The 22443-nt window shown below is 38.4% G+C and overlaps 1 protein-coding gene across 2 annotated transcripts in view; it reads left to right on the top strand.

The window, feature by feature from the left end:
- Positions 1-17021, top strand: part of TAF15 (TATA-box binding protein associated factor 15) — a 29036-nt gene extending 12015 nt beyond the window's left edge. Inside the window, exons 7-16 of one of the 2 annotated variants that reach the window (XM_068976591.1) lie at positions 80-101; positions 8721-8755; positions 9362-9394; positions 10698-10807; positions 11858-11987; positions 13886-13978; positions 14575-14656; positions 14773-14861; positions 14963-15581; positions 16887-17021. In XM_068976591.1, coding sequence (XP_068832692.1) covers positions 80-101; positions 8721-8755; positions 9362-9394; positions 10698-10807; positions 11858-11987; positions 13886-13978; positions 14575-14656; positions 14773-14861; positions 14963-15581; positions 16887-16926 — 1253 coding nt within the window. In that variant the 3' untranslated portion in view covers positions 16927-17021. Of the gene's footprint in view, positions 1-79; positions 201-8720; positions 8756-9361; positions 9395-10697; positions 10808-11857; positions 11988-13885; positions 13979-14574; positions 14657-14772; positions 14862-14962; positions 15582-16886 lie in introns of both variants that reach the window. The other variant, XM_068976590.1, reaches the window with a different exon arrangement.
- Positions 17022-22443: the final 5422 nt, after the last annotated feature.

The raw sequence follows: 22443 nt of genomic DNA, 5'->3' as shown, positions 1-22443 counted from the left end.
TTAGGATTGTGTTGTGGAAAGCCTTTGTCAGAAATTTCAAGTTACTCATGTATGTTCGTATTAATTTTCTTTTCTGTAGATGACCGTCGTGATGTGAGTAGGTATGGAGAAGATAATAGAGGATATGGCGGGTCACAGGGAGGAGGTAGAGGGCGTGGGGGATATGACAAGGATGGAAGAGGTCCTATGACAGGATCAAGGTAAGTTTTTAGGTACAGATGCCTACATTTCTTTTTTTTTTTTTTAAGCTGGTTTGATTCCATCATCTGATTTTGTTAAGATGCCTAAAAAAGAGATTTATATTCTAGACAAGAGGACAGAAATTCAAATTTTATTTTCAGTGTTAAGATGTCACATAAATTACCTCAAAATAGGTTTTCTTAGCAGTTAGTTTTTGTGGTATTAAAACCAGTGGAGAAAAGTTCCCTATTATAATGTGGTTAAACCACTTAACAATGTTTTTCATGCCAGAGCTATAGACTCTAAACTCATTTAAAAGATGACTCTGGGAAATCCAAGTGTTTCAGTCTGTAGAAGATAAAAGGTAAGTTTAGAATTCTAGATTGGAAGATAGGCTGTTTTTTAATCTTGAATCCCCTTGGGATGGGAAAATATTAGGAAGCAATAGCAGAATATAAAGTTGAGGTTGGCAGAGGAGAGAAAGATTGTATGTAACTGAACTGTTTTGTTCCTATTTTTAAGTAAATAATTACTGAAATAATTAGTACAATGTCACATACCATTGTGTATTTTGTCTAGACTAAGCTGTGGAAAAGGAATGACTTTTTAATTCAGCTTTCCTTTTTTTTTATTGTTAGTTTTACTAGGTTTTGGTATTTACTTAAGGCATATGTTAATGAAAGCTGGTTTTAAAATTACTTTCAAGTACATTTGTAAATTTAGCACTTTTGCTCTAAAAACAGGAATGAAAAAATATTCGGCACTTATTGTCCTCAGATGAAATTTGTACATTGCAAATTTCATGTATAAAATATACAGGCTTAAAGGATAATTTGTGTTCTTTGGGAATTGAAATTGTCAGCAGCATGTTAACTGGCAATAATACCTCAGTACTCTTTTGCTTCTTAGGGACTGAGTATCTGTTCCCTGAGGTAACCTGAGAAAATCAGTTACATATAGCACTGTTAATTTTTCAACTGAGCCAGGAATTCTGTCTCACTGACTTTTTCTGTTTAGCGTGCAGTGCTTTGATCTAACAAATCTAAAGTCTAAACATATTTGAAAAATGTTTATAAGACTTGAACATTAAAAGTTTTGATTAATAGCCAAAGTCAATGTATTAAGGTAAAGCACCTATGTTGTATGCCTCTTCATTATCAAAGAGGATAGTGTATCATCATGTGGATATAAATGAACAGTGTACAGTGATACAGTGCTTACTCTCTATCCATAGCTTCCACCCCTCAAACAGCATCTCAGACAGAATAACTAACAGGTTACGTGCTTTTCCAGGTAATATGTTTTAGATCAGTGGTCCCCAGCCTTTTTGGCACCAGGGACTGGTTTCGTGGAGGACAATTTTTCCACTGACTGGGATTGGAGGAGGATGCTTTTGGGATGATTCAAGTGTTTTACATTTATTGTGCACTTTATTTCTATTATTATTACATCAGCTCCACTTGAGATCATCAGGCGTTAGATCCTGCAGGTTGGAAACCCCTGTTTTAGATAATTAGCTGCCTTGGGATGCTATATGTTTTATAGTATATCATAAGTTTCATTTTCTTCATAAGGAGGTTATAATTATATGTATAGATTACCTGTTAAATTATGTCTGTCTGAGAATAGTAGAATCCCACTTTTTAGAAGGAGGAGAGTAGGGAAGTCTTCAAAAATATGTTTTCGGCTTTGGTAGATGACTTATCTTAGAATCAAAGAGTTGAAGGACCTTTCCTGATAAAGGAGGGAAGATCCATATCTTAACCAACCCAGGCATTTTAAGCGCTTTGATAACTCCTTGGCAACATATTTCAGTATAATTTTTGACCCAGGTATTGAATCATGAGCTAAATTTTTGATTTTCAAAAATTTTATTTAACCTTAGAAGCTCTTCAAACAAAATCTTATATACAAGCCCAGTATATATTAGGTCAAAATATCTGGTTCAGGTCAGGGTAGAATTTGGGGGTGGGGAGGGGTTTTGCCCAGTTGCTGTCTGAATATATACCTACACTCCCTCCCTCCCCCTCTACTCCCCTTCCCACCCCACTAGTAAATGGAATGTACATAAAAGGTCTTTTAAAGAAATTTATGTAGTTGATTATGTTTACTTTCTGTATTGGATTGGCAGACTTTATGTGAAAGGCCACATAAGTAATTTAGGCTTTGCAGGCCACGTGTTTTCTGTTGCAGTTGCTCAGCTCTGCTCTTGTAGCACCAGAGCAGCTATAGACATTATATAAATGAATAAACATGGTTTTGTTCCAATAAAACTTAATTTATGGGTACTAAAATATGAAGTTCATATAATTTTCATGTGTCACAGTATCTTGCTCAGGATGTGATTTTTTAGCTTACTTACAGGAGTAAAGTATTTAAAAAAATAAAGGCCCAGTTTCAGGGCTTACTTTCCTGTACTTGGTTTTACATTTAAGTATCAAAATACCCAAACATCTTTTGTTAGTCTTCATTAACACTCCCATTTGTGTTTGTAATCATCTTATTTAAAAATAGCAAGATTGAAAATATCCTTTCAGGGCTGTTTGAAGAATATCTGACATTAGTTGGCTTTAATTAAAGAAGAAGGGGCACAGTTTGCTGGTTAAGGTGGGATGGGTGGTAAAGGATGGGACATTCTTAAGATTCAGGTTGTTGCTTGACTGCAGGAAGAATTCAGACCAAAGAGATCTGTGAGCTTTCCAGTTACCAAAGAGAAACATGTGAAAGCTATAGGAAACAAATGTTTTTCTTTGGAAAACACTTCGCAGCAAAAAAGATTGAATTTCTAATTGTCATCTGTTAGGTTGGGACAAATGTAGTTGCGGTTTTGAACTGAATTTTAAATCATTATAACTAGGTTCAAACACATCTTTATTAATCAAAGTAGAAGCTGTTATAATCAACCGTTTTTGCCAGTGACAGATAAGTGTGTTTATTTCTGTAGCATAAAAATCCATGCTTCTGGCAACCATTTTTGCCAATGACTGACAAGTTTGTTTATTCCTGTAGCATAAAAATCCATGCTTCTGGATTCGATGAAGACTTGGAAAGCATTTTCTGCCTTCTACTGGTTACGGAAGCATTTTCCCTGCAAAAAGTTGTCGAGATGCTTGAAGAAGTGGTAGTTGATTGGCAGGAGGTCAGGAGAATGTGGCAAATAAGGCAAAACTTTGTTGCCTAATTCATTCCACTTTTGAAGAGTTGGTGGTGTGATGTGTAGTTGGGCCCTTTCTGTTGACCAATGCCAGCTGCAGGCATTGCAGTTTTTGGTGCATCCTATCAATTTGCTGGGCATACTTCTCAGATGTAACGGTTTTGCTGGGATTCAGAAAGCTGCAGTGGATCAGATGTGCAGCAGGCTACCAAATAGTGACTATGGCCCTTTTTTGGTCCAAGTTTGACTTGGGAAGTGCTTTGAAGCTATTTCTCAGTCCCATCTACTGAACTGGTTGTCACCAGTTGTCATATAAAATCCACTGTTCGTCACAGTTCACAATTCCATTGAGAAATGGTTTGTTGTTGGATAAGAGATGACACTTCAAAATGATTTTTTTGATTTGTGGTCAGCTTATGAGGCATCCACTTATCAAGCTTTTTCACCTTTCCAGTTTGCTTCAACTGCCTAGTAATCATAGAATAGTCAACGTTGAGTTCTTCAGCAACTTCGCATGTAGTTTTAAGAGGATGAGCTTTGATGATCCTCTCAGTTGGTCATTGTCAACTTCTGATAGCCAGCCACGCACTCCTCATCTTCAAGGCTCTCATTTTCTTTGCAAAACATCTTGACCACCTCTGTACTAATGGGTTCGTTAGCAGTTCTTGGGCCACATGTGTTGTTGATGTCATGAGTTGTCTCTGCTGCTTTACGACACATTTTGAATAAGAAAATTGCTCAAACTTGCCTTTTGCCTAATACCATTTCCCTAGTCTAAAATAAATGTAAAATAGACAGCAAATAGTAAGTCATTAGCAAAAACACAGTGAGAAATGTGCATTAAAATGATGTATAACATAATCACATTTATTTATTTAAGAGTGTATTACAGTATCAGGTGGCAGAGTTCAACAGTGCAAAACCACAATTATTTTTGCACCAACCAAATAAAATGCCATTGACCTTCTAGTGTACTAGAAGCTTAAAGCCATAATTTTTCTCAGTGTTTTTAATTTATCATTGCAGTGAACGCATTGCAAAATTACTAAAACTAGATAATCACTTTGCATTATTAGTATGTCATCACATTAAGTAGTTTTTTAGGCTTTAACATCTCAAGTCTCAAAAAGTTATCTTGAATTTTGAATGTTCTTAAAAGAGTTTTTGAATAGCTTGCTTGGAAATGTGCATGTGTGTTAGTGATAGTCCAGACAGTGCTGCCCAATAGAAATACGTGGATCAGCAGTGAGCTACATATGTAATTTAACATTTTCTAGTAGCTACGTTAAAAAAGCAAGTGAAGTTAATTTTAATAATAAATTTTATTTATTCTAATATACCAAAAATATTTTATCATATTATTATAAAAATTGAGATATTGCACATTGTTTTTTTCATACTAAGACTTTGAAATCCATTTTGTATTTTACATTTAGAGTACATGTCAGTTTAGGTTCTCCATATTTCAGAAGGTCAACAAACAGCTACATATGGCTAGTAAATGCTGTATTGGACAGTGCAACTCTAAAATGATAAGATTCTTGGCCTTCTGAAATGTTGATAAGTACTGAATCCAGAAAGCCTTTTTACCACACCTATATGGAATGGAAAGAAATAGAACATAAATACTGAAACTTCCCTGTGGTTCGCTGGGTAGGACTTCACCTTCCAATGTAGGGGGTACAAGTTCATCCCTGGTTGGGGAGCAAAGATCCCACATTCCTTGTGGCTGAGAAACCAAAACAGAAACAATATTGTAACAAATTCAGTAAAGATTTTTAAAATGGTCCACATCAAAATGATCTAAAACAAAAAAAACAAAACAAATAGAGCTACTGTTGAGAAATGGGATCTAAATCCACTTGAGTCATTTACGTTTGGAATTAATATTAGTCTGGCATGCTGCAGTCCATGGGGTCACAGAGTCGGGCACAACTGAGCAACTGAACTGAACTGAATGTTAGTCTTCATATCCAAAAAATTACATCCTGGACTACTGGGATGAAAAATCAAACATAGTTTTTTAAAGAACTAATATTTTTCACCTTTTGCTTTTTCTCTCTCGTTATTGAGTTTTCTGAGAATAAAGATTCCTGTATTGTCCTGTTACTTTTTGGAAGTTTTAGTCCTTGAATATAGATATATTTGGAGTTTTAAAAATTAAATTTTGGAATAGAGATTCTGTCGAAGAACATTTCCTTGACAAGCACCTGAAATTAAATCTGATTGTCTTCTCTAAATATGTAATGCTGTAACAGTGAAGGAACCCTCAGTCTACCCTTGAGTAGGTTTCTCGTCATTTTGAACCTGGGACAACCGTTTCTGTAGTTGAGTCAAGAATATACAGTTGATTTTCTTATGCAGGGGACACTCAGTCGTAAATTTGAGTATGGTTATATTATGTCTCTAGTAAATACCTCTACTTTTTTACTTTAAAACATTCTTCAGGAATTCTCTGTGTGTACAGTTTTGCTTTTTCTGGGAAGAGAAAAAATTTGTTGTGGCAACACCTTGACTCAGACGTTCATATGCCTTCATGTCTTAATTTGCTAGCGAGGCCTTAATTTAGTTTATACAAAAGGAACTTGTAACTTGACTGTAGATTTGAAACAAAGATTCGTAACCAAAGGCCTGTCTTCTGTTAACTGATTTGGTAGTGGTACTATTTGAGGTTTGTTTACTGTATTTGATACAGTGTTTCCTAGTAAGGAACTGTAATTAATTGAACTCACCTCATGCGAAGAGTTGACTCATTGGAAAAGACTCTGATGCTGGGAGGGATTGGGGACAGGAGGAGAAGGGGACGACAGAGGATGAGATGGCTGGATGGCATCACCGACTCAATGGATATGAGTTTGAGTGAACTCCAGGAGTTGGTGATGGACAGGGAGGCCTGGCGTGCTGTGATTCATGGGGTCAGAAAGAGTCGGACATGACTGAGCGACTGAACTGAACTGAATAAGGAAAGAAAAGTGTTGAAATACTGGAAATTGAAAGAAAGCCCCACATAAAATTATAGATTATCTAGACCAGTGCTTCACTAACTGTAATATACATACGAACTCCTTGGGGATCTTATTAAAATGTAGGTTCTGATTCAGTAGGTCTGGGTGTGCTTGCTTTTCTGAGACACTTCTAGGCTCTGCCTTTGTTGCTGTTTCGTAGACCACCTTTCAGATAGTAAGGATATAGACCAGCAATCCTAACCTTTCTGGTACCAGGGACTGACTTCATGGAAGACAATTTTTCCATGGACTGGGGATTAGGGGGATGGATTGGGGATGATTGAAGTGCATTACATTTATTGTGTACTTTATTTCTAATCTAATGCTGCTGCTGATCTGACAGGAGGTACTGGTTTGTGGCCTGGAGGTTGGGGATCCCTGATGTAGACCTTTATTTTGTGAAAGAGGAAACAGAAGCCAAGGGAGAATTACTGACTGGTCTGTTTTCAAGATTGATTAGTGATAGTTAAGACTATATCTCCTGAGTCTCTTAATTTGAAGACTGGTATTAATATACCGTGTTTGAAGTGTTCAGCTGTTGAATTTTCAAAGTGCTCAGTAATGATGATTTAAATTAAAATATTATTAAATGGAGGAATAGGAAATTATAAACCTATTCAAATTTATTTTATATCCTTTATGTTTTACAGGGAGTAAGTCCTTTTTTTTTTCCTCCTTATTTGTTCAAAGTTGTATTGCTGGCCAGAATAGATACTACGGGAACTAGATGATGTATGAAATTGTATATTTTCCCCCCACTGCAGCCAGATATGAACAGTTTGGTTTTTGGTTAAGGTGACAGCAAAATAATTCAGTGGTATCTCTTCTAGCACTTAGTTGTGAAAAATTACTATTTTAAAAAAAAACAACTTTATCCTGGGTGTTTTGATGTCCTGACATAGGAATATGGGCTTAATATTTTCCCTAGTTCTTTTCTCATCATTTCTAATGATCATCTTTGAAGAAATCTGAGATATCTTGTTTCTAATAAGATTTTTAGCAGTGTAATCTCAGAACTCTGGCTTCCTTTCCCTGAAGAGTTAAGCAGCGATAAAAAGGCCATTTAGAAGTAATGGGTTGACGGGAGGGCCCCTTGGATAGTGTTTTGAAAGAGAAGTCTTAGATACTCAACAGGTAACTGTGCACATGAAAAGGCCTGAGCTTCACTTTGTCTGCGTAGCCTTGAAATAGGCTTATTCTCCTTTTTAGATTTCCTGGGTATCAAATAAAAATTAATAGCAAATTGAGATGCTTGTGTCTATGACTATATACCAGTTGCAAGGGAATTTTTTTTTTTTAACATCAAGGTAGTTAGAATAGACTTAAAATTTTTTTTCTCATTTAGTCAGAGGATTTTTCTCAGGATGGCTCAGAAAACCCGTCTCGACAGCAGAGTTATTATTAAAGGGACATTAGTACATTGGAATAGTTTCTTGGGTTATAGTAGAAGATGAGTAGTAGTAGAAAATTATGTATCACTATCTGAAAACTTTTTGATTATTTTTATGTCCATATCAGCACATGAATCTTAGAGGATTACATGGTTCAGTTAAGAGAAACAAACTTTTAATGTATGAGTATTTAAAGAGTTCCTTGATAAGAGAATTTCTTATATAAAGCTATGCACGCAGGGGCATTGACTTCCTGGCAGTGGAAATTGCCACTTAAAGTGATTTCTTGTGGAGTATGTAGCATTGTCTCTGACGTAGTCTCCTGATTGGTGTGGAGGGCACTGGGTAGCTTGAATTTCAGCAGTTCTGTGATGAGATCTAGCATATGGCAATTTATACTTTCTGCTAGCTCATTTTGCTAGGTATCTGAATAATTCGTATTTTTAAGACTGCTTTCATTCAGTCTCACTTTTGTGTGTATTTGTACCTCGCTTTTTCCCTCATCTCATAAAAGCCACTGTTTGATATCACAGTAGAACATAGTGCTTGAGCTTTTTCCTCTCCCATTCTGTCAAAATTTTAACTTTGCTTTATATTCTTCTAGTCCTTTTCCTTTTTCTCATATTTAACAAAAATATCCCCTTGGAAAGAATGTTTGCTCTAGTTTAGCATTCTTCCTGTTGTGTCTTCAGTTTAAGTTGATTTGAATAGTATCCCTTTGGCTTGGGGTTGGGAAGATTTTAAAGTAAGAGTATATTAGATATGCTCTGTAATGCTCTTGAAAAGGCACCCTTGTGGAAATAGATCCTTGGGAAAACATTTAGGTGAAAACAACATTTTGAAGTCTATGAAATGAAATTTACTGGAAAGTTAGAGGTGCTACTGTTTTCCTGGGCACTCTACTTGAGACAGTTAAGTGTAGATTGAGCCCAGGGCTCAGCACATTAGAGACTTAAGGAAGAAATCATTTCTTCAATTTTTCCTCTGCAGTGGTGGTGACCGCGGTGGCTTCAAAAATTTTGGTGGTAAGTGCTGAGTATCCCAAAATGTTTCAGTGGAAATGCTATATAAATCTAAAAGCCACCAATATCCCGCAGATGTAGTCTAAGCCCTTTCTTATTCTGTTGAGGCTGGTGTGTGTTGTGTGCTGTAAAAAGTTATATACATATTTATCTCAAAATATTAAAAAAAGACAAAGTTGATCTCAAATAGTCCAATGGGTTTCTACACAGTGAATTTGCATGAGAGTCTGTGGTGACCAATGAATGAGACCGTCACTGGATTTTGTCAATAACGTTTTTTAATAAAGGTAGCTGACATGGTGTTCTGAAATTACTAGGGTTTTCCAATCAGCCTTCACAATCAGAGCTTAACAAAAATGATGTTAGCATAACGCCAAAGTGGCTGGTGCCGTCTGGGACAAGCTTAAGGGAATATTGACATTCATCTTGATTTCTTAAACTTTTAATAAAACTTAATTTATATATTTACTTTGTAAATCTGTGATGGTTACTTACAAGGATTTTGAAAGTATTGACTTTTCATGCCTTGGTTATTATTACTGTTTTAAATGATTTCTAATGAGTCGCCTTAAATAGCTTTCTTTTTCTTTCTCTTTTCTTTTCCCTTAGGTCACAGGGATTATGGACCCAGACCAGATGCTGGTAAGGTTTATAATAGTTTGTGACTTTGCCATTAAAGAAATGTTAGTTTTCCATTTTTTCAAAGGAAGAATATGTATGTTTGGAGGAGTTAGTACAGGAGAAAGATTTGATTTGATAGTATTGCCAGAACCAGGAAGCTTCCCTTTTAAAGATGTTCCAGCAAGAAAAATTTAAGGGATTTGGAAAGTTTGCTAAGGAAAATCACTGTTTGGGAGCTTTCCCCTGCTCCCTCTTGCTTTTGTGAAGAAACACTTGATTTTGTATTGCTCATTAACACTATTTATTTAATGACACTAAATCACATACAAGAAGATTTGTATCATTGGGGAATTAGAAGTAGAATAGCTGTGTTGAAGAAAATATGTTGGATTAATAGTCTGCTTAATGGGCCTACGAAACCTGAAATCATGTATGAGAAAATTGTCTTACTCTGTGCAGAGGTCACTAATTTCATGTGCCTTTTTATTTTCAAATGAGGTTCATGGCTAGCTGGGGCCTTCTGAAAGTAATGATTTAGATATTAAAAATTTGAGCTAAAAAATTTTAATATATATTGAAATCAGAACTTTTGTTTTTATTAAGATGCTAAAGTACTCTATGTGGATGTCAATTTCTGAATTATCTCTTGATGGACTGAATTTTTGTACATCTTTCTTTCTTTGTTGTACTAATCCAAAAGTATGTGAGTAAGGTAAGGTGTGTGTCAAGGTGCTCCTGATAATCTGATAAGTATTAACATATTCTGGTTAAGATAAATAGATTACGTAAGAAGTCCACACTCCAGTATCATTTGTCTCTTATTTATACCCTCTGGTATATATAAAGCTTATTACAATGATGGGCAATGAGCAATTCTGCTGGCTTGCTTGGAAGTCCAGAGTGTCAGATTTGGGGAATTTCTACCAGAGAGCCTTAAAAGTATTGATTAGCCAGAAAGAACCAAAGCCCTCCAAAGAAAGGAGTGCTACTTTACACTTTCTTCATCTCTTCCTGAGCTTGAGTCCTGTATCTGAATTTGAAGAGTAAGATTTATAAGATCTTCCTTAATTGGTCTGTGTATTTGGCAGAGTGTGGACTTGAGCCACTTTTCATGAAGTTTAGTTGCAAGAATTGACCTACCGAACAACTACTGTGACCACTTTGTATGTTTATCATAAGAGGTTTCCTGTATTGGACCCTCTTCCTTTTGGTCATAGAAATAGTTGAATATTGAACAACAAATTACTGTTCTTTGTCACTAAACAGGATATAGTTAAACCTAAGCAGTATATAAAATTAATCATATATATATTTTTTCCTTTAGATTCAGAATCTGATAATTCGGATAACAACACAATCTTTGTACAAGGACTTGGGGAGGGTGTGTCTACAGATCAAGTGGGGGAGTTCTTTAAACAAATAGGAATCATCAAGGTGAGTAAGAAGTTGGCTTATGTTGAAAATATCATAATTATTAACATATTCTGGTTAAGATTCATAGATTATGTAAGAAATCCACACTCCAGTATCATTTGTCTCTTAAAATTCCCTGATGCATGTGTTCACCCCTGGCTGTAGGCCTTTGCTGAATTGCTAAATACATAAAGATTTTAATCCTTGCTTGTGTTTACCTTTCTGCGGCCTTCCACAGCTTTGGTTTTCAGTCTTAGTACTCTAAACATAGTCTCGGCCTACCTCCTAAAATTGTGAGAACCAAATGAAATTGTGTGAACATTTTTATATTCTGAAATACCAACATATGAAACCCAAGTTAATACTAACAACTTTTTATGTTGGTATTTAATGTCTGCTGTATATTTGCCCAATATAATAATGCTTTATTTCATAACTTTATTGTACTTAAGTGTCTTGTGCACTGTCTTTTTCATGCATATATTTTCATCTTCAACTAGAAAGCGGCATTTAGAGCCATGTTAGTAGATTATAGCATTTGCCTGAAATCAGGGTTTTTTTGGTGTCTGTGAAATTGAATCACTCCCCCCCCCTTGGAGAGCAGACATTTCTTAAGAAATTAACACATAAAATATGTTAAAAAAAAATTCACATAGTTTCAAAAAGTAAAAATTCTTGTTTTCTACTCCCTTCTCAGCCAAATCCAGTTGTGTATGCCTTAATGGTAATTTATTTGCTTGGTGAACGTTCTTCCTGTTTTTTTTTTTTTTTTTTTTTTTTTTTTAGTTTTACAAGGTAAATGTTTATATGAAGCATTATTTTTATTTCTTTGTGGGTTTGAGGAAATTCTATATGGATAAAACAGTATGACGTGTATCATTTTTATAGTTTGCTTTTCACTTAATGTATTTTAGAATTTTCCTTTTCAGAACCTACAGATAACTTCATTTTTATGTTGGTAGTATTTATAGTATGGATATGTGGATTCCTTTAAAAAAAAAGGAATTTTAATTATCTGAGTGGTTCATCACTTTTTCTTAAAATACTAACACCAGCTTGTTCGTCCCTCAGACAAATAAAAAGACTGGAAAACCAATGATAAATCTATACACAGACAAGGACACAGGAAAGCCAAAAGGGGAGGCAACAGTATCGTTTGATGACCCTCCTTCAGCTAAGGCAGCCATTGACTGGTTTGATGGTATACCTCATTCATATACTTTCAGTGTGTGGTTTTGATAAATGTTTTCTGGTCTTGAAGTCAAAATATGTTCTGGTAGACAATGATTATCTTGCTATTTACTTTTTTAGATATCCTATTGAGTATACAGGCCAGAATTCTTATATACCTTTAGAAGTGAGATGAACTGTTTTCTTTGTCTAAAATATTTCCTAATGTCATTCTTTGTGGTTGAGGCCACCCTCATAGAAATGTGAAGGGTTGGCCTGGTTGACTATATTCTTTTAAAATTTAGGTTAATTTCCCTTCAAATGCAATGTTAATATGTAGTAGAAGACCAGTACAATAAGACTTTTTTTCCCCTGAAAATAAGAAAATATTAAAAAGTAGAAGAAAGGAGTAAAGCTTCCATAGTCTACATAGAGAAAACTACTGGTGTTTCTTCCAGCTTTTTAAAATGTATTTTTAAAATAGTTTTATCATTCTACTCCAAAAGTAATTTTGTCTCATGCTTTTATTTCCTTGATGTCTTATAGTCGTTTCCCCATGTTGTAAATTTATTGTTTTTGTTGTACCTTGTAATGGGGCTTCCCAGGTGGCACTAGTGGTGAAGAACCCACCTGCCAGTGCAGGAGAATAACACTGCGTGTTTACTGTAGTTTATGAGCTAGGCATAGTTCTAAGAACTTTATGTGCATTAACTCAGATCTTCACAGTAACCCTGTTACTTTTTTTTTTATTGCTTTTATTACCATCTTACAGATGATGAAACTCAGGCACAGAGAAGATAAGTAATTTCCAAGACCACAGAAGAAGTGTAGAGTTAGGGCTCAAACTCAGGCAGTTGGGCTGCATTCTCTCTGAAGAAGTAAATTGCGCCTGATTGAGAGGCACATGTGGTTTCTTGCAGTTCCAAGATTATTGCACCTGTCTTCCAATGCATAGTTGCATTTTGATTTTTTGCTCTAAGCAGATCTTATCCCCTCGCCCTTGAAAGGCCAGGTCCATCCTCCCTCACTTACGTGTTTGTTTAGTAGTTTCTGTGACTCATACAACTATTTAGCTTATAATATGTTAGAACACTTTCTCTGTCTTTCCCTCATAGGGCAAATGAGTCTCTTTAACAGAAACTCCATAGTTCAGCTCTTAATTACCAGGTCTTTGTAGAGCTTTTAAAATATTTATCCATGGTTTGTTTCCTGTGTCAAAGAGCTTGCCATACCATTTGACAACTGGAAGGTTGCCAGTCATAGCAGTTAAGAGTTTGCTGAGAGGGCTAAGACTCCTAGATTTGTAACTATTTTATGAATTCCTTGGGCACCTTTTTCTGATATGTCTGTTCTCTTGTTTAATATATAGAGTGAAAAGGCTAATTTTTGTCTCCAGGGCCCTGGGACAGCAGAATATGTATATATGTACATGTGTATAATCACAAATGCACACATTATTTTTTAAGATACTACTTCAGACGGTACCAACAGTATATAGTAAAAAATGAGCTTCCTTTCTAGCTTTTCACCTACTGAGAGTTAAGCAACAATAGGCAGTGTGTAAATAGGCATATGTGTGCATATGCACGCACGCACGTGTGCACACACACATACACACTCATTCCCTTAAAAAAAGAAATGGTAGCATACTACATTCATTGGCTTTCATGTAAAAATGGTTAGACATGAGCTTTTTTTGCTCAGTAAGAAATGACTATCTCCCAGGGACAAATCTGTTCTATTCAGTAGATTGTGTCATATTCTAGTATAGTTACCTTGACTCTTGAACGTTGCTGTGTTTGAATTTCTGTGAGAACATGTGAGGTATTTCTCTGAAATTAAACATTTCTGAAGCAGTTTTATATTTTGTTAAGAGGTGGAAATGTGGAGTAGCATTTCTTCAAAACTATTTTCATTTTTTTCCTTTAGGAAAAGAATTCCACGGCAATATCATTAAAGTGTCCTTTGCCACCAGAAGACCTGAATTCATGAGAGGAGGTGGAAGTGGAGGTGGGCGACGAGGTAAGATTCTTGTTCACAGGCTTGGGTATTACACAGAGGGTTTAGATTTTCTGTCTTAAAGTGAGATACAGAATAGAAGATTAGGTAAATAAAGTGCCATAACTAAGAAGGGATGGAAAAAGGTTCTAGAAATCCCTTTGGAAAGCTATGTGATGCAGTTTGTTTCAGTTGGAAATTAGGAGGCAGTTGTTTAACTGATACCTAATTTGGTAGTTAATCTGGCCCAATGTGAGTTCCCTGATACAGTTAGTGCCAACTTGTTTATTTCTGTTGTGTCTTAATTTCTTAAATTTGGAATATGTCATCTCACCTAATCTTTATCACTGAGATTCTCAAACTGAGGAGGGTACTGTAGAAAGAAGTTTCTTAGTGCATTATTTGAACTATAATGTGCACCTTGGAGCTTCTTCCATATTTACTGCATTGACTGAATAAGTAAAGCCCCAAATCAAAGAATCATGGAGTTCTTCCATAAGAGGTTAATTTGGGGGGAGCTGCCCAGTTATTGATGAACACTTAGTTCTTTCACCTGATGGCTTTTCCTCTGCTTTGTTAATATCTGCTACTGATTCTTCCCTCCTCCTTACTTACCCCAGGCCGTGGAGGATATAGAGGTCGTGGAGGCTTTCAGGGGAGAGGTGGAGACCCCAAAAGTGGGGACTGGGTTTGCCCTAATCCGTAAGTATCCTATTTACTTTGGTGGATGTAGAGGTTGGGATTGGATTTGCAAGGTGCAAGAGGGGGTTCTGAATCCATTGGAAACTGTTGAGCATTTTATTTTCTTTCTTTCTTAGGTCATGTGGAAATATGAACTTTGCTCGAAGGAATTCTTGTAATCAGTGCAATGAGCCGAGACCAGAGGACTCTCGTCCCTCAGGAGGAGGTGGGTCAGCCTTAACAGCATCCGCTTCTAATCTTCTGACTAGCATTAAGGAGGCTTTCCATGATTCTGCTGGCCTTACTGGTTTTCATTTCTATCTGCAGATTTCCGGGGAAGAGGCTACGGTGGAGAGAGGGGCTACAGAGGCCGTGGGGGCAGAGGTGGAGACCGAGGCGGCTACGGTGCAGACAGAAGTGGGGGTGGCTATGGTGGAGACAGAAGTGGCAGTGGTGGCTACGGAGGAGACAGAAGTGGGGGTGGCTATGGTGGAGACAGAAGTGGGGGTGGCTATGGTGGGGACCGGGGAGGTGGCTATGGTGGGGACCGTGGCGGGGGCTACGGAGGAGACCGAGGAGGCAACTATGGAGGAGACCGAAGTGGCGGCTATGGTGGGGACCGTGGTGGGGGCTATGGAGGAGACCGTGGCGGCGGCTATGGAGGAGACCGAAGTGGCGGCTATGGCGGAGACCGAGGTGGAGGCTATGGCGGAGACCGAGGTGGAGGCTATGGCGGAGACCGAGGAGGCTATGGTGGAGATCGAGGAGGCTATGGCGGAGACCGAAGTGGGGGGGGTTATGGAGGAGACCGTGGCAGTAGCGGAGGCTACGGTGGGGACCGAGGTGGCGGCTACGGAGGAGACAGGAGTGGTGGAGGCTACGGAGGAGACCGAGGTGGAGGCTACGGAGGAGACCGAGGTGGCTATGGAGGCAAAATGGGAGGAAGGTGAGTATTAGAATGTAGTCGCTAATGTTTCCACCTTACTGCTCCTAGATTTTAGAGTCTAAGCCCCTTTCATCACATTTTCTTCTTGTCCAGTTTTTTGTGACTTGAATTTCCCATTGTCAACTCTTTCAGCTAGGATGGAGAAGATCCACTTATTTCCCTGCTTAGTAATTTCCAAAATTTATTTTGTTTTGGAAATTCTTGTCGTCTTTATATTTGAATAATGTATGATAGGTGTATGCATTCTTACAGCTAAAGATAATAGAGATTGAGAGATGATTTGAAACTGTCAATCAGGGATTCTTAATCTAAGTGAGGGGCAAGCATACCTTTTATGCTTTTTCAGTCACATGTGCTACCTTGCAGCTGTTCCTTTGGAGATTGTTACACCTTTTCCAGATTAAAAATCACTGGTGGTATTGATGGGAGTGTGTGATGCACGCAAAAGGTGTAGAGGCAGAAAGAGTTGAGTAACGAGTGATGCAAAATAACTTCAAAGCTGTACTAAGCTTCTCATGTCATAAACAGTGTAGGGCAGCCAGAATTAGTATAACATAGAGTTTGGAACGCAGAGTTTGGAGACAGACCATCTTCTTTGAATTCCTGGCCCCACCACTTATTATTAGCTGTGTGACTTAAAGCAAGTTACTTAACTCTTTGGAGCATCATATTCTCATCTGTAAAATAGGGGTAATGGCATGTAGCCCTATTTTGTGGAGTTGTATTAGATTATATTAGCGCTGGCCATGGTAATCACTGAATAATTGTTACCTACTAGTAATGATCATCTACTGAATACTTCTTAGTGTGTGGCAAATTGTGTGAAACTGTCTTTGTATACTGGAGTTCCAGTCCCTCTGTCAACCCGAGAGGTAGATGTACTTTCCATTTTATGAAATAAGAAATGTTAGGTAACTTTTCCAAGATCACATAGTAAGTGGCAGATCCAGAATTCTTACATGAAGGTGTTTCCTTGCTTATTCCAGTAATCTATTCCCTTTAGAATGCTGGAATGGCAAGGTCTCCAACCTGAAATACCACAGTGGTTTAGAGTCTTTATTCTAGATGAAAAATTTTTAAGAGAATTAGTCACAGCAAAGCTTCTAGGAACTTTGTATGTCTTAAAGCTGATAAATTAGACATTTAGTAAGCACCTTCTAGAAATAGAAAAATACACTAGGCATATTGTCATCCTTATAGAAATTTGTCAAGCAGATGCTAGTCAACAGCATCCTGAAGAAGTGTCTTATGCTCCCTCTTGGTAGAAAATTAGAATTTAGTCTGGCTCTTTTTTTTCATTCCTAGAAATGACTACAGAAATGATCAGCGCAACCGACCATACTGATGACTATTTTGAATGTTCCTTTGTCTCTGACAAGATCCATAGAGAAATTGCCAGAGTTTTGCCTGCTGCTTTCCTCGTGGCCTCTTCTTGGGTAGTGAAATTAAATGACGTTTGAATTTTTATTTGGGTGGGAGGGTGGGGACAGTTTTTCTTTTAGAAATGTCAGTTGAAATATCCCCCTTTAGTTTCCAGCCTTCTCCTTCTCAACTCTTGAAGCTAGTGCGTTGTAAAATATTGCCAAAATGGAAAGTGTTTTGTAATACTGCAATAAAGAATGCTTGTTTTGTGGACTTTTGTACATTAGTGCATTGTTCTGTCACACTTAGGGTGCAGTTGCAGCAGACTTGAACCCTAAAGAATTAGGAAATGAATTCTACTTCATGAAATTAAAGTGTTACTTCCAACAATATTTATTCATCTCCTACTCCGTTAAAAATAGTTTTCCAAGCATGACTCTGTGTCTGAACCACCCGAGGAGGTTGTGAAAATTCCAAATTCCTAGACCTCATCCCAGGTCTGCTGGATTAGAAATTGGTGGGATGTCGGGAGGTAGAGCTGGGAATCTTATTTTAAGATCACCAGGTGATTTTGATATAGTTAGTGGACAGCTGAGTATCATTTATTTAGGGGAGTGTTCTAGACGCTGGGAATATGGAGGTACAAGAGCTAGGTAGAAGAGTTAGGGTTTGACAAACCAGGGTTAAGATATCAATGCACATAGCATGTTATGTGACATTCTTTAAAATATTTTCCTACCCTTACCAAGGATAAGGCACCACATCAATGCTGGACACACTGCTTATCAAGCAAACAGATAGTATATAGTTTGATAAGTGCTACAGTAAGAATAGATGCAAGGTGCTTTGATGGCTGGTTGAAAGGATGCTTAACCCAGTCAGGTGGGGTTGGGAAGGCTTGATGAGTATTGAAAGAAGACTAGGAAATTGGTTAAAGAGGGTGGGCTGAGGAAATGATGTTCCCAGCAGAAAACTGACATGAATAAATCAAGAGTTAACAGAGTGAAGAACAGGCTATTCACTTGAAAACTGTATGATTGTGATTGGAAGAAGAAATTTAAGAATGGGCAAGCAAAAGTTAAGATGGAGAGGTAAACCAGCTCTATGATAAGGTTCTTGCATTTCGTTTTCCCCTTACCTCCATATGGAGGCGCCATTAAAACATTTTAAGCAGGGGGGTGGCCTGATCTGAGTGGCATCAACGGAAAATTCTGGCTGCCTTGTAGAGAGGTTGGACTGGAGACAGTGGTACGCCAGGTGAGATGATACTGGTCTGAGCTCAGTGACTGGACAAGGAGGAGATAATAGATTTGAGAAATGGAGGGGGGAAATTTGACAAGATTTGGCTAGATGTCAGAAGTAGTGGGGGGAGAAGAGTCAGGTTTCTGGTCTGAGCAGTTGGGTAGATGTGCTGCTTAGTAAAATTTTAAGAAACACTGGAAGAGGAAAGGGGAATAAGATGAAGGAAATCAGTTGTGGGTAAGTACAATTTTTGACACTTGTGAAACTTTCACATAGGGACATTGAATAGGCAACTGGGTGTGCAAGTTGCAACTCCATTTCAGTGGCTCAGTCGTGTCGACTCTATGACCCCATGGACTGTAGCACATCACCAGCTCCTGGAGCTTGCTCAAACTCAGGTCCATCAAGTTGGTGATGCCATCCAGCCATCTCATCCTCTGTTGTCCCCTTCTGCCTTCAGTCTTTCCCAGCATCAGGGTCTTTTTCAATGGGTCAGTTCTTCGCATCAGGTGGCCAAAATATCAGGTGGCAACTCAAGAGAACAGCAGGATTCAACATTACGCTCCACTGATTCCTTACTGACTTCTTTCTCCTTCGCTAACTTATTTTTATCTTTTCCTTCACTCTTTACACGTTAGAAGTTTCTCAGCTTGTTCTGATCCCCTTTCTTCTACTTACACTCACTTTTATCCTGGGTGAACTCATTCAGGCCGTGGCTTTAAATACCATGTAATATGATGACTACACCAAATTTGTGTCTCCAGTTATCTCTTCCCTTAACCCTGGATTATATCCAGCTGCCTACTTCACCTTTCCACTAAGTTGTGTGGAACATTACTTTTTTGAAGACTGCTGGGACCAAACAGAACATCTCCAAAATCCATTTCTCTTTTCCTAGTATTCCTTATCTCAGTCTTCACCATCCATCCAGGTTGGATCAGATAAAAAGCAACTTTGATTTCTTTTACTCATTTATACTTGAAAATCCTTTTAATTCTACCTCTAAAATACAGCCTTGAAACCATCTTTATATTCCTAGTTGTAATCCTAGTATGAGCTATAGTCTCTGGTAAGTGCAATGAGCCCATTAATAGACCCCCTCCCCCTACAGTCTTGCACCTCTAAAAACCATTTTTCATACAGTAGCCAACAGCATTATATATCATGTCTCTTTAAAGTCCTTTCAGTGACCTCCTATTGTATGTAGGCTTATAAATTCCGTACCTTGGCTTACAGAGCCCTGAGTGATCTGGCCTTTGTCTCTGCGACCTCATAGAACATTTATCCATATTAGCCTTCCTTAACCACAGCAGTCCTAGCTCTTAAAGGTACCAAATGTGCTTCTGCTTTAGCGTCTCTGTATATGGTTTGTCTCACATTCTCTTTTCTCATGCTTACCTGGCTGACTGCTTTTCATCACAATGTTGGGTCACATTCTACCCTCCCTCCCAGGTCTTTGCTGGCCTTCCTATCTACAATACTTATTCCAGTCACACATCACCTCTTGTAATGTCGTCATAGTACTTAGCACTACGTGAAATCCTTTTGTAGTTAGTTTTTCTCCATTAGGATGTAAGCTCCAGGAGAGTAGGGAACCTCTTCTCTTGATCACTGTTCTGCCCCAGTACCTAAAACAGTGTCAGACGCAAAATAGGTAGGTACTCAATAAATACTGACTAAATGAATCTATTACAGATTTGAGTCATTAGTGTATAAACGGTAATTAAAGATGAAAGTGGATATGATAAAGCAAGACAGTAGTGGTTTTTCCATTCTCAGTGAATACTAGAATTAGCTAGGAACCTTTTTAGAGAGTAGAGCCTAGGACGAAACCTTGAGAAATACCAACATCTAAGAGATAATAGAAGATATGGAAGCAGACTGAATGACCAGTGAGGTGCCTGTGGAACCCAAGGGAAGAGTGGATTTCAAGGAGAGAAAAGCTACTGATGTCAAGTGCTCAAGTTGGCCAAGCTATATAAAGACTAGGGGCTTCTCTGATAGCTCAGCTGGTAAAGAATCCGCCTGCAAGTCAGGAGACCCTGGTTCGATTCCTGGGTCGGGAAGATCCGCTGGAGAAGGGATAGGCTAACCAATCCAGTATTCTTGGGCTTCCCTTGTGGCTCAACTGGGAAATAATCTACCTGCAATGCCGGAGACCTGGGTTCAGTCATACCTGGCTTTGATTCCTGGGTTGGGAAGATCCCCTGGAGAAGGGAAAGGCTACCCACTCCAGTATTCTGGCCTGGAGAATTCCATGGACTTCTGGCCTGGAGTATATAGACCATGGGGTCGCGAAGAGCCGGACACGACTGAGTGACTTTGACTTTCACTATAGGAAGCATTCGTTATGTATAGCAATGTGGAGTTGTAAATTATCTTTGCACAGGATTTCTCAACCTTGGTGCTACTCACATTTTGGGTTGGATAGTTCTTTGTTGTGAGGGGCCCTCCTGAACTTTGTAGGATGTCTAGCTGCCTCCCTGACACCAGTAGCAGTCCCCAGTTGTGACAACCAAATGTATCTCTGGACATTACCAAATGCCCCTGGCTGGTGGGGGCAGGGAGGTGGGGAGGAATTACCACTTTTGAGAATCACTGCCTTAGCAAAGGTGGTTTTGGCAGAAAATTGAACCCAAACTGAAGTAGGGTAAGAAATAATAGGGAAATGGAGACAGGTGATGTGAATGACGATTTAAGAGCCTTGATTATGAAGGGTGGTTAGAAGTAGGATGAGGTAAGAAGGGGAGACATGTAGACCAGGGGTGTGGGTTTTTATTTTTAAGGGGGGTGGGAATTGATCATGTTTATGCACTACTTGGAAGGAAGTGGGGATAATTGGTATTTAAATTCCTTGAAGGAATGGCATCCAGAACACGAGGATTTTGCCTCAGAAGAGGAGAGTGCCTCTTGCATCGTAATCGGATTTAAGTGCAGATGCTGTTAAGAGTAGTAACAAATGACTAACATTTATTGGGAGCTTCCTATGTACCAAGCGCTTAATAACTTGGTGTGTGTTAACTCATTTAATTCTTGTAACAATGCTGTGAGGCAAAGAGGTATAGGGAAAAATACTCTTTTTGAATATGAAATCACAGGAGAGGTGAATGGTGTAAAATGATTTAGATTGCTACCTGAAGGGGCTTTCAGAGGATACACTGAGGAACAGAGGCTCTGAAAGGTTAAGTACCTTACCCAGCATCACATCTCTAGTTAAGTTACAGAGATCAGATACTAACTAGAGTATCTGGCCTTAGTACCTGTGCTCTTAACTACTGTGTATAAGGATTCTTATAACAGAGATGGCAAGTATTTGGGGTAATTTTCATCTGATGTTTTTTTTTTTTTTTCTCCCTGAAGAGAAATTACAATGGTCTGCTGAGAGTTGAGGAGGTAATGCGATAGAAAGTATGAAGAGACTGTAGGAAATGTGACGAGAACAGAGAAAGCCTGAAATAACTTGTAGGAAATAGGAAAGCATCATTACTCAGCACCCATAAGGTTGCCAGAGAGCAATAAGGGCTCAGTTAAGATAGGAGGCAAGTATTTTGGAACCAGTCTATGGATGTGTGAATTCTCTCCACCGTAATCAGCAACCTGGTTATAGGATCAGAGGCAATTTGATTCAGGGTTGGGAGTTTTATTAGTCAGGGAGAGAGAAGCTAGTGGAAGTATGAGGCTAGTGAGGAGAGTGGTTGCTGGATGGGGTTCAGGCTGAGTAGAAATTATAGTGAGAGGGGGCTGGCTAACAATGTAGGGAAGTCAAGAGCTTAGGGTTATTGATGAGATTCAAAGGACTGGTAGTGGGGATAAAAAGAGCTGGATAGATGGGAGATTTGGGCAGAAAGTATTACAGATGTTCATGAGTATTTTGGAGTTGGAGCCATTCATGGGGGTGATAAGGGCTAAGTGTGGCCACGGAAATGAGTAACTGAAAGGGAAAAGCCTTTGTAGCTGAGCTTAAGGACCGAGGAGCTGAGGTGTCAAGACAGTTGTCCATAGCGATGGCGATAGCAAGACTAAGATTCAGGCAGTGAATGAGAGGAAATAGGGAAGTGGGCAGAGGGTGGGAGAGCTAGTTTGAGCCAAGACCCTCAGGGAAACAATGACAGGAGATCGTAACATCGGAAGGAATGCAGGAGGAGGAACATCTGCCGTTTCAGGAAGAGGCCGGTTCAAGAGCCAGGTTTCAGTTACAACACAGAGACGGGTGAGAAATGTTTGAAGAGGTGGAGAGTATAAATCCGTTCCCCACCCC

Source organism: Capricornis sumatraensis, chromosome 8 (assembly GCF_032405125.1).
Source record: "Capricornis sumatraensis isolate serow.1 chromosome 8, serow.2, whole genome shotgun sequence".
NCBI lineage: Eukaryota > Metazoa > Chordata > Mammalia > Artiodactyla > Bovidae > Capricornis > Capricornis sumatraensis.
The sequence above is the reverse complement of the archived record's forward strand: the minus strand, read 5'-3'. Positions and strand labels throughout refer to the sequence as shown.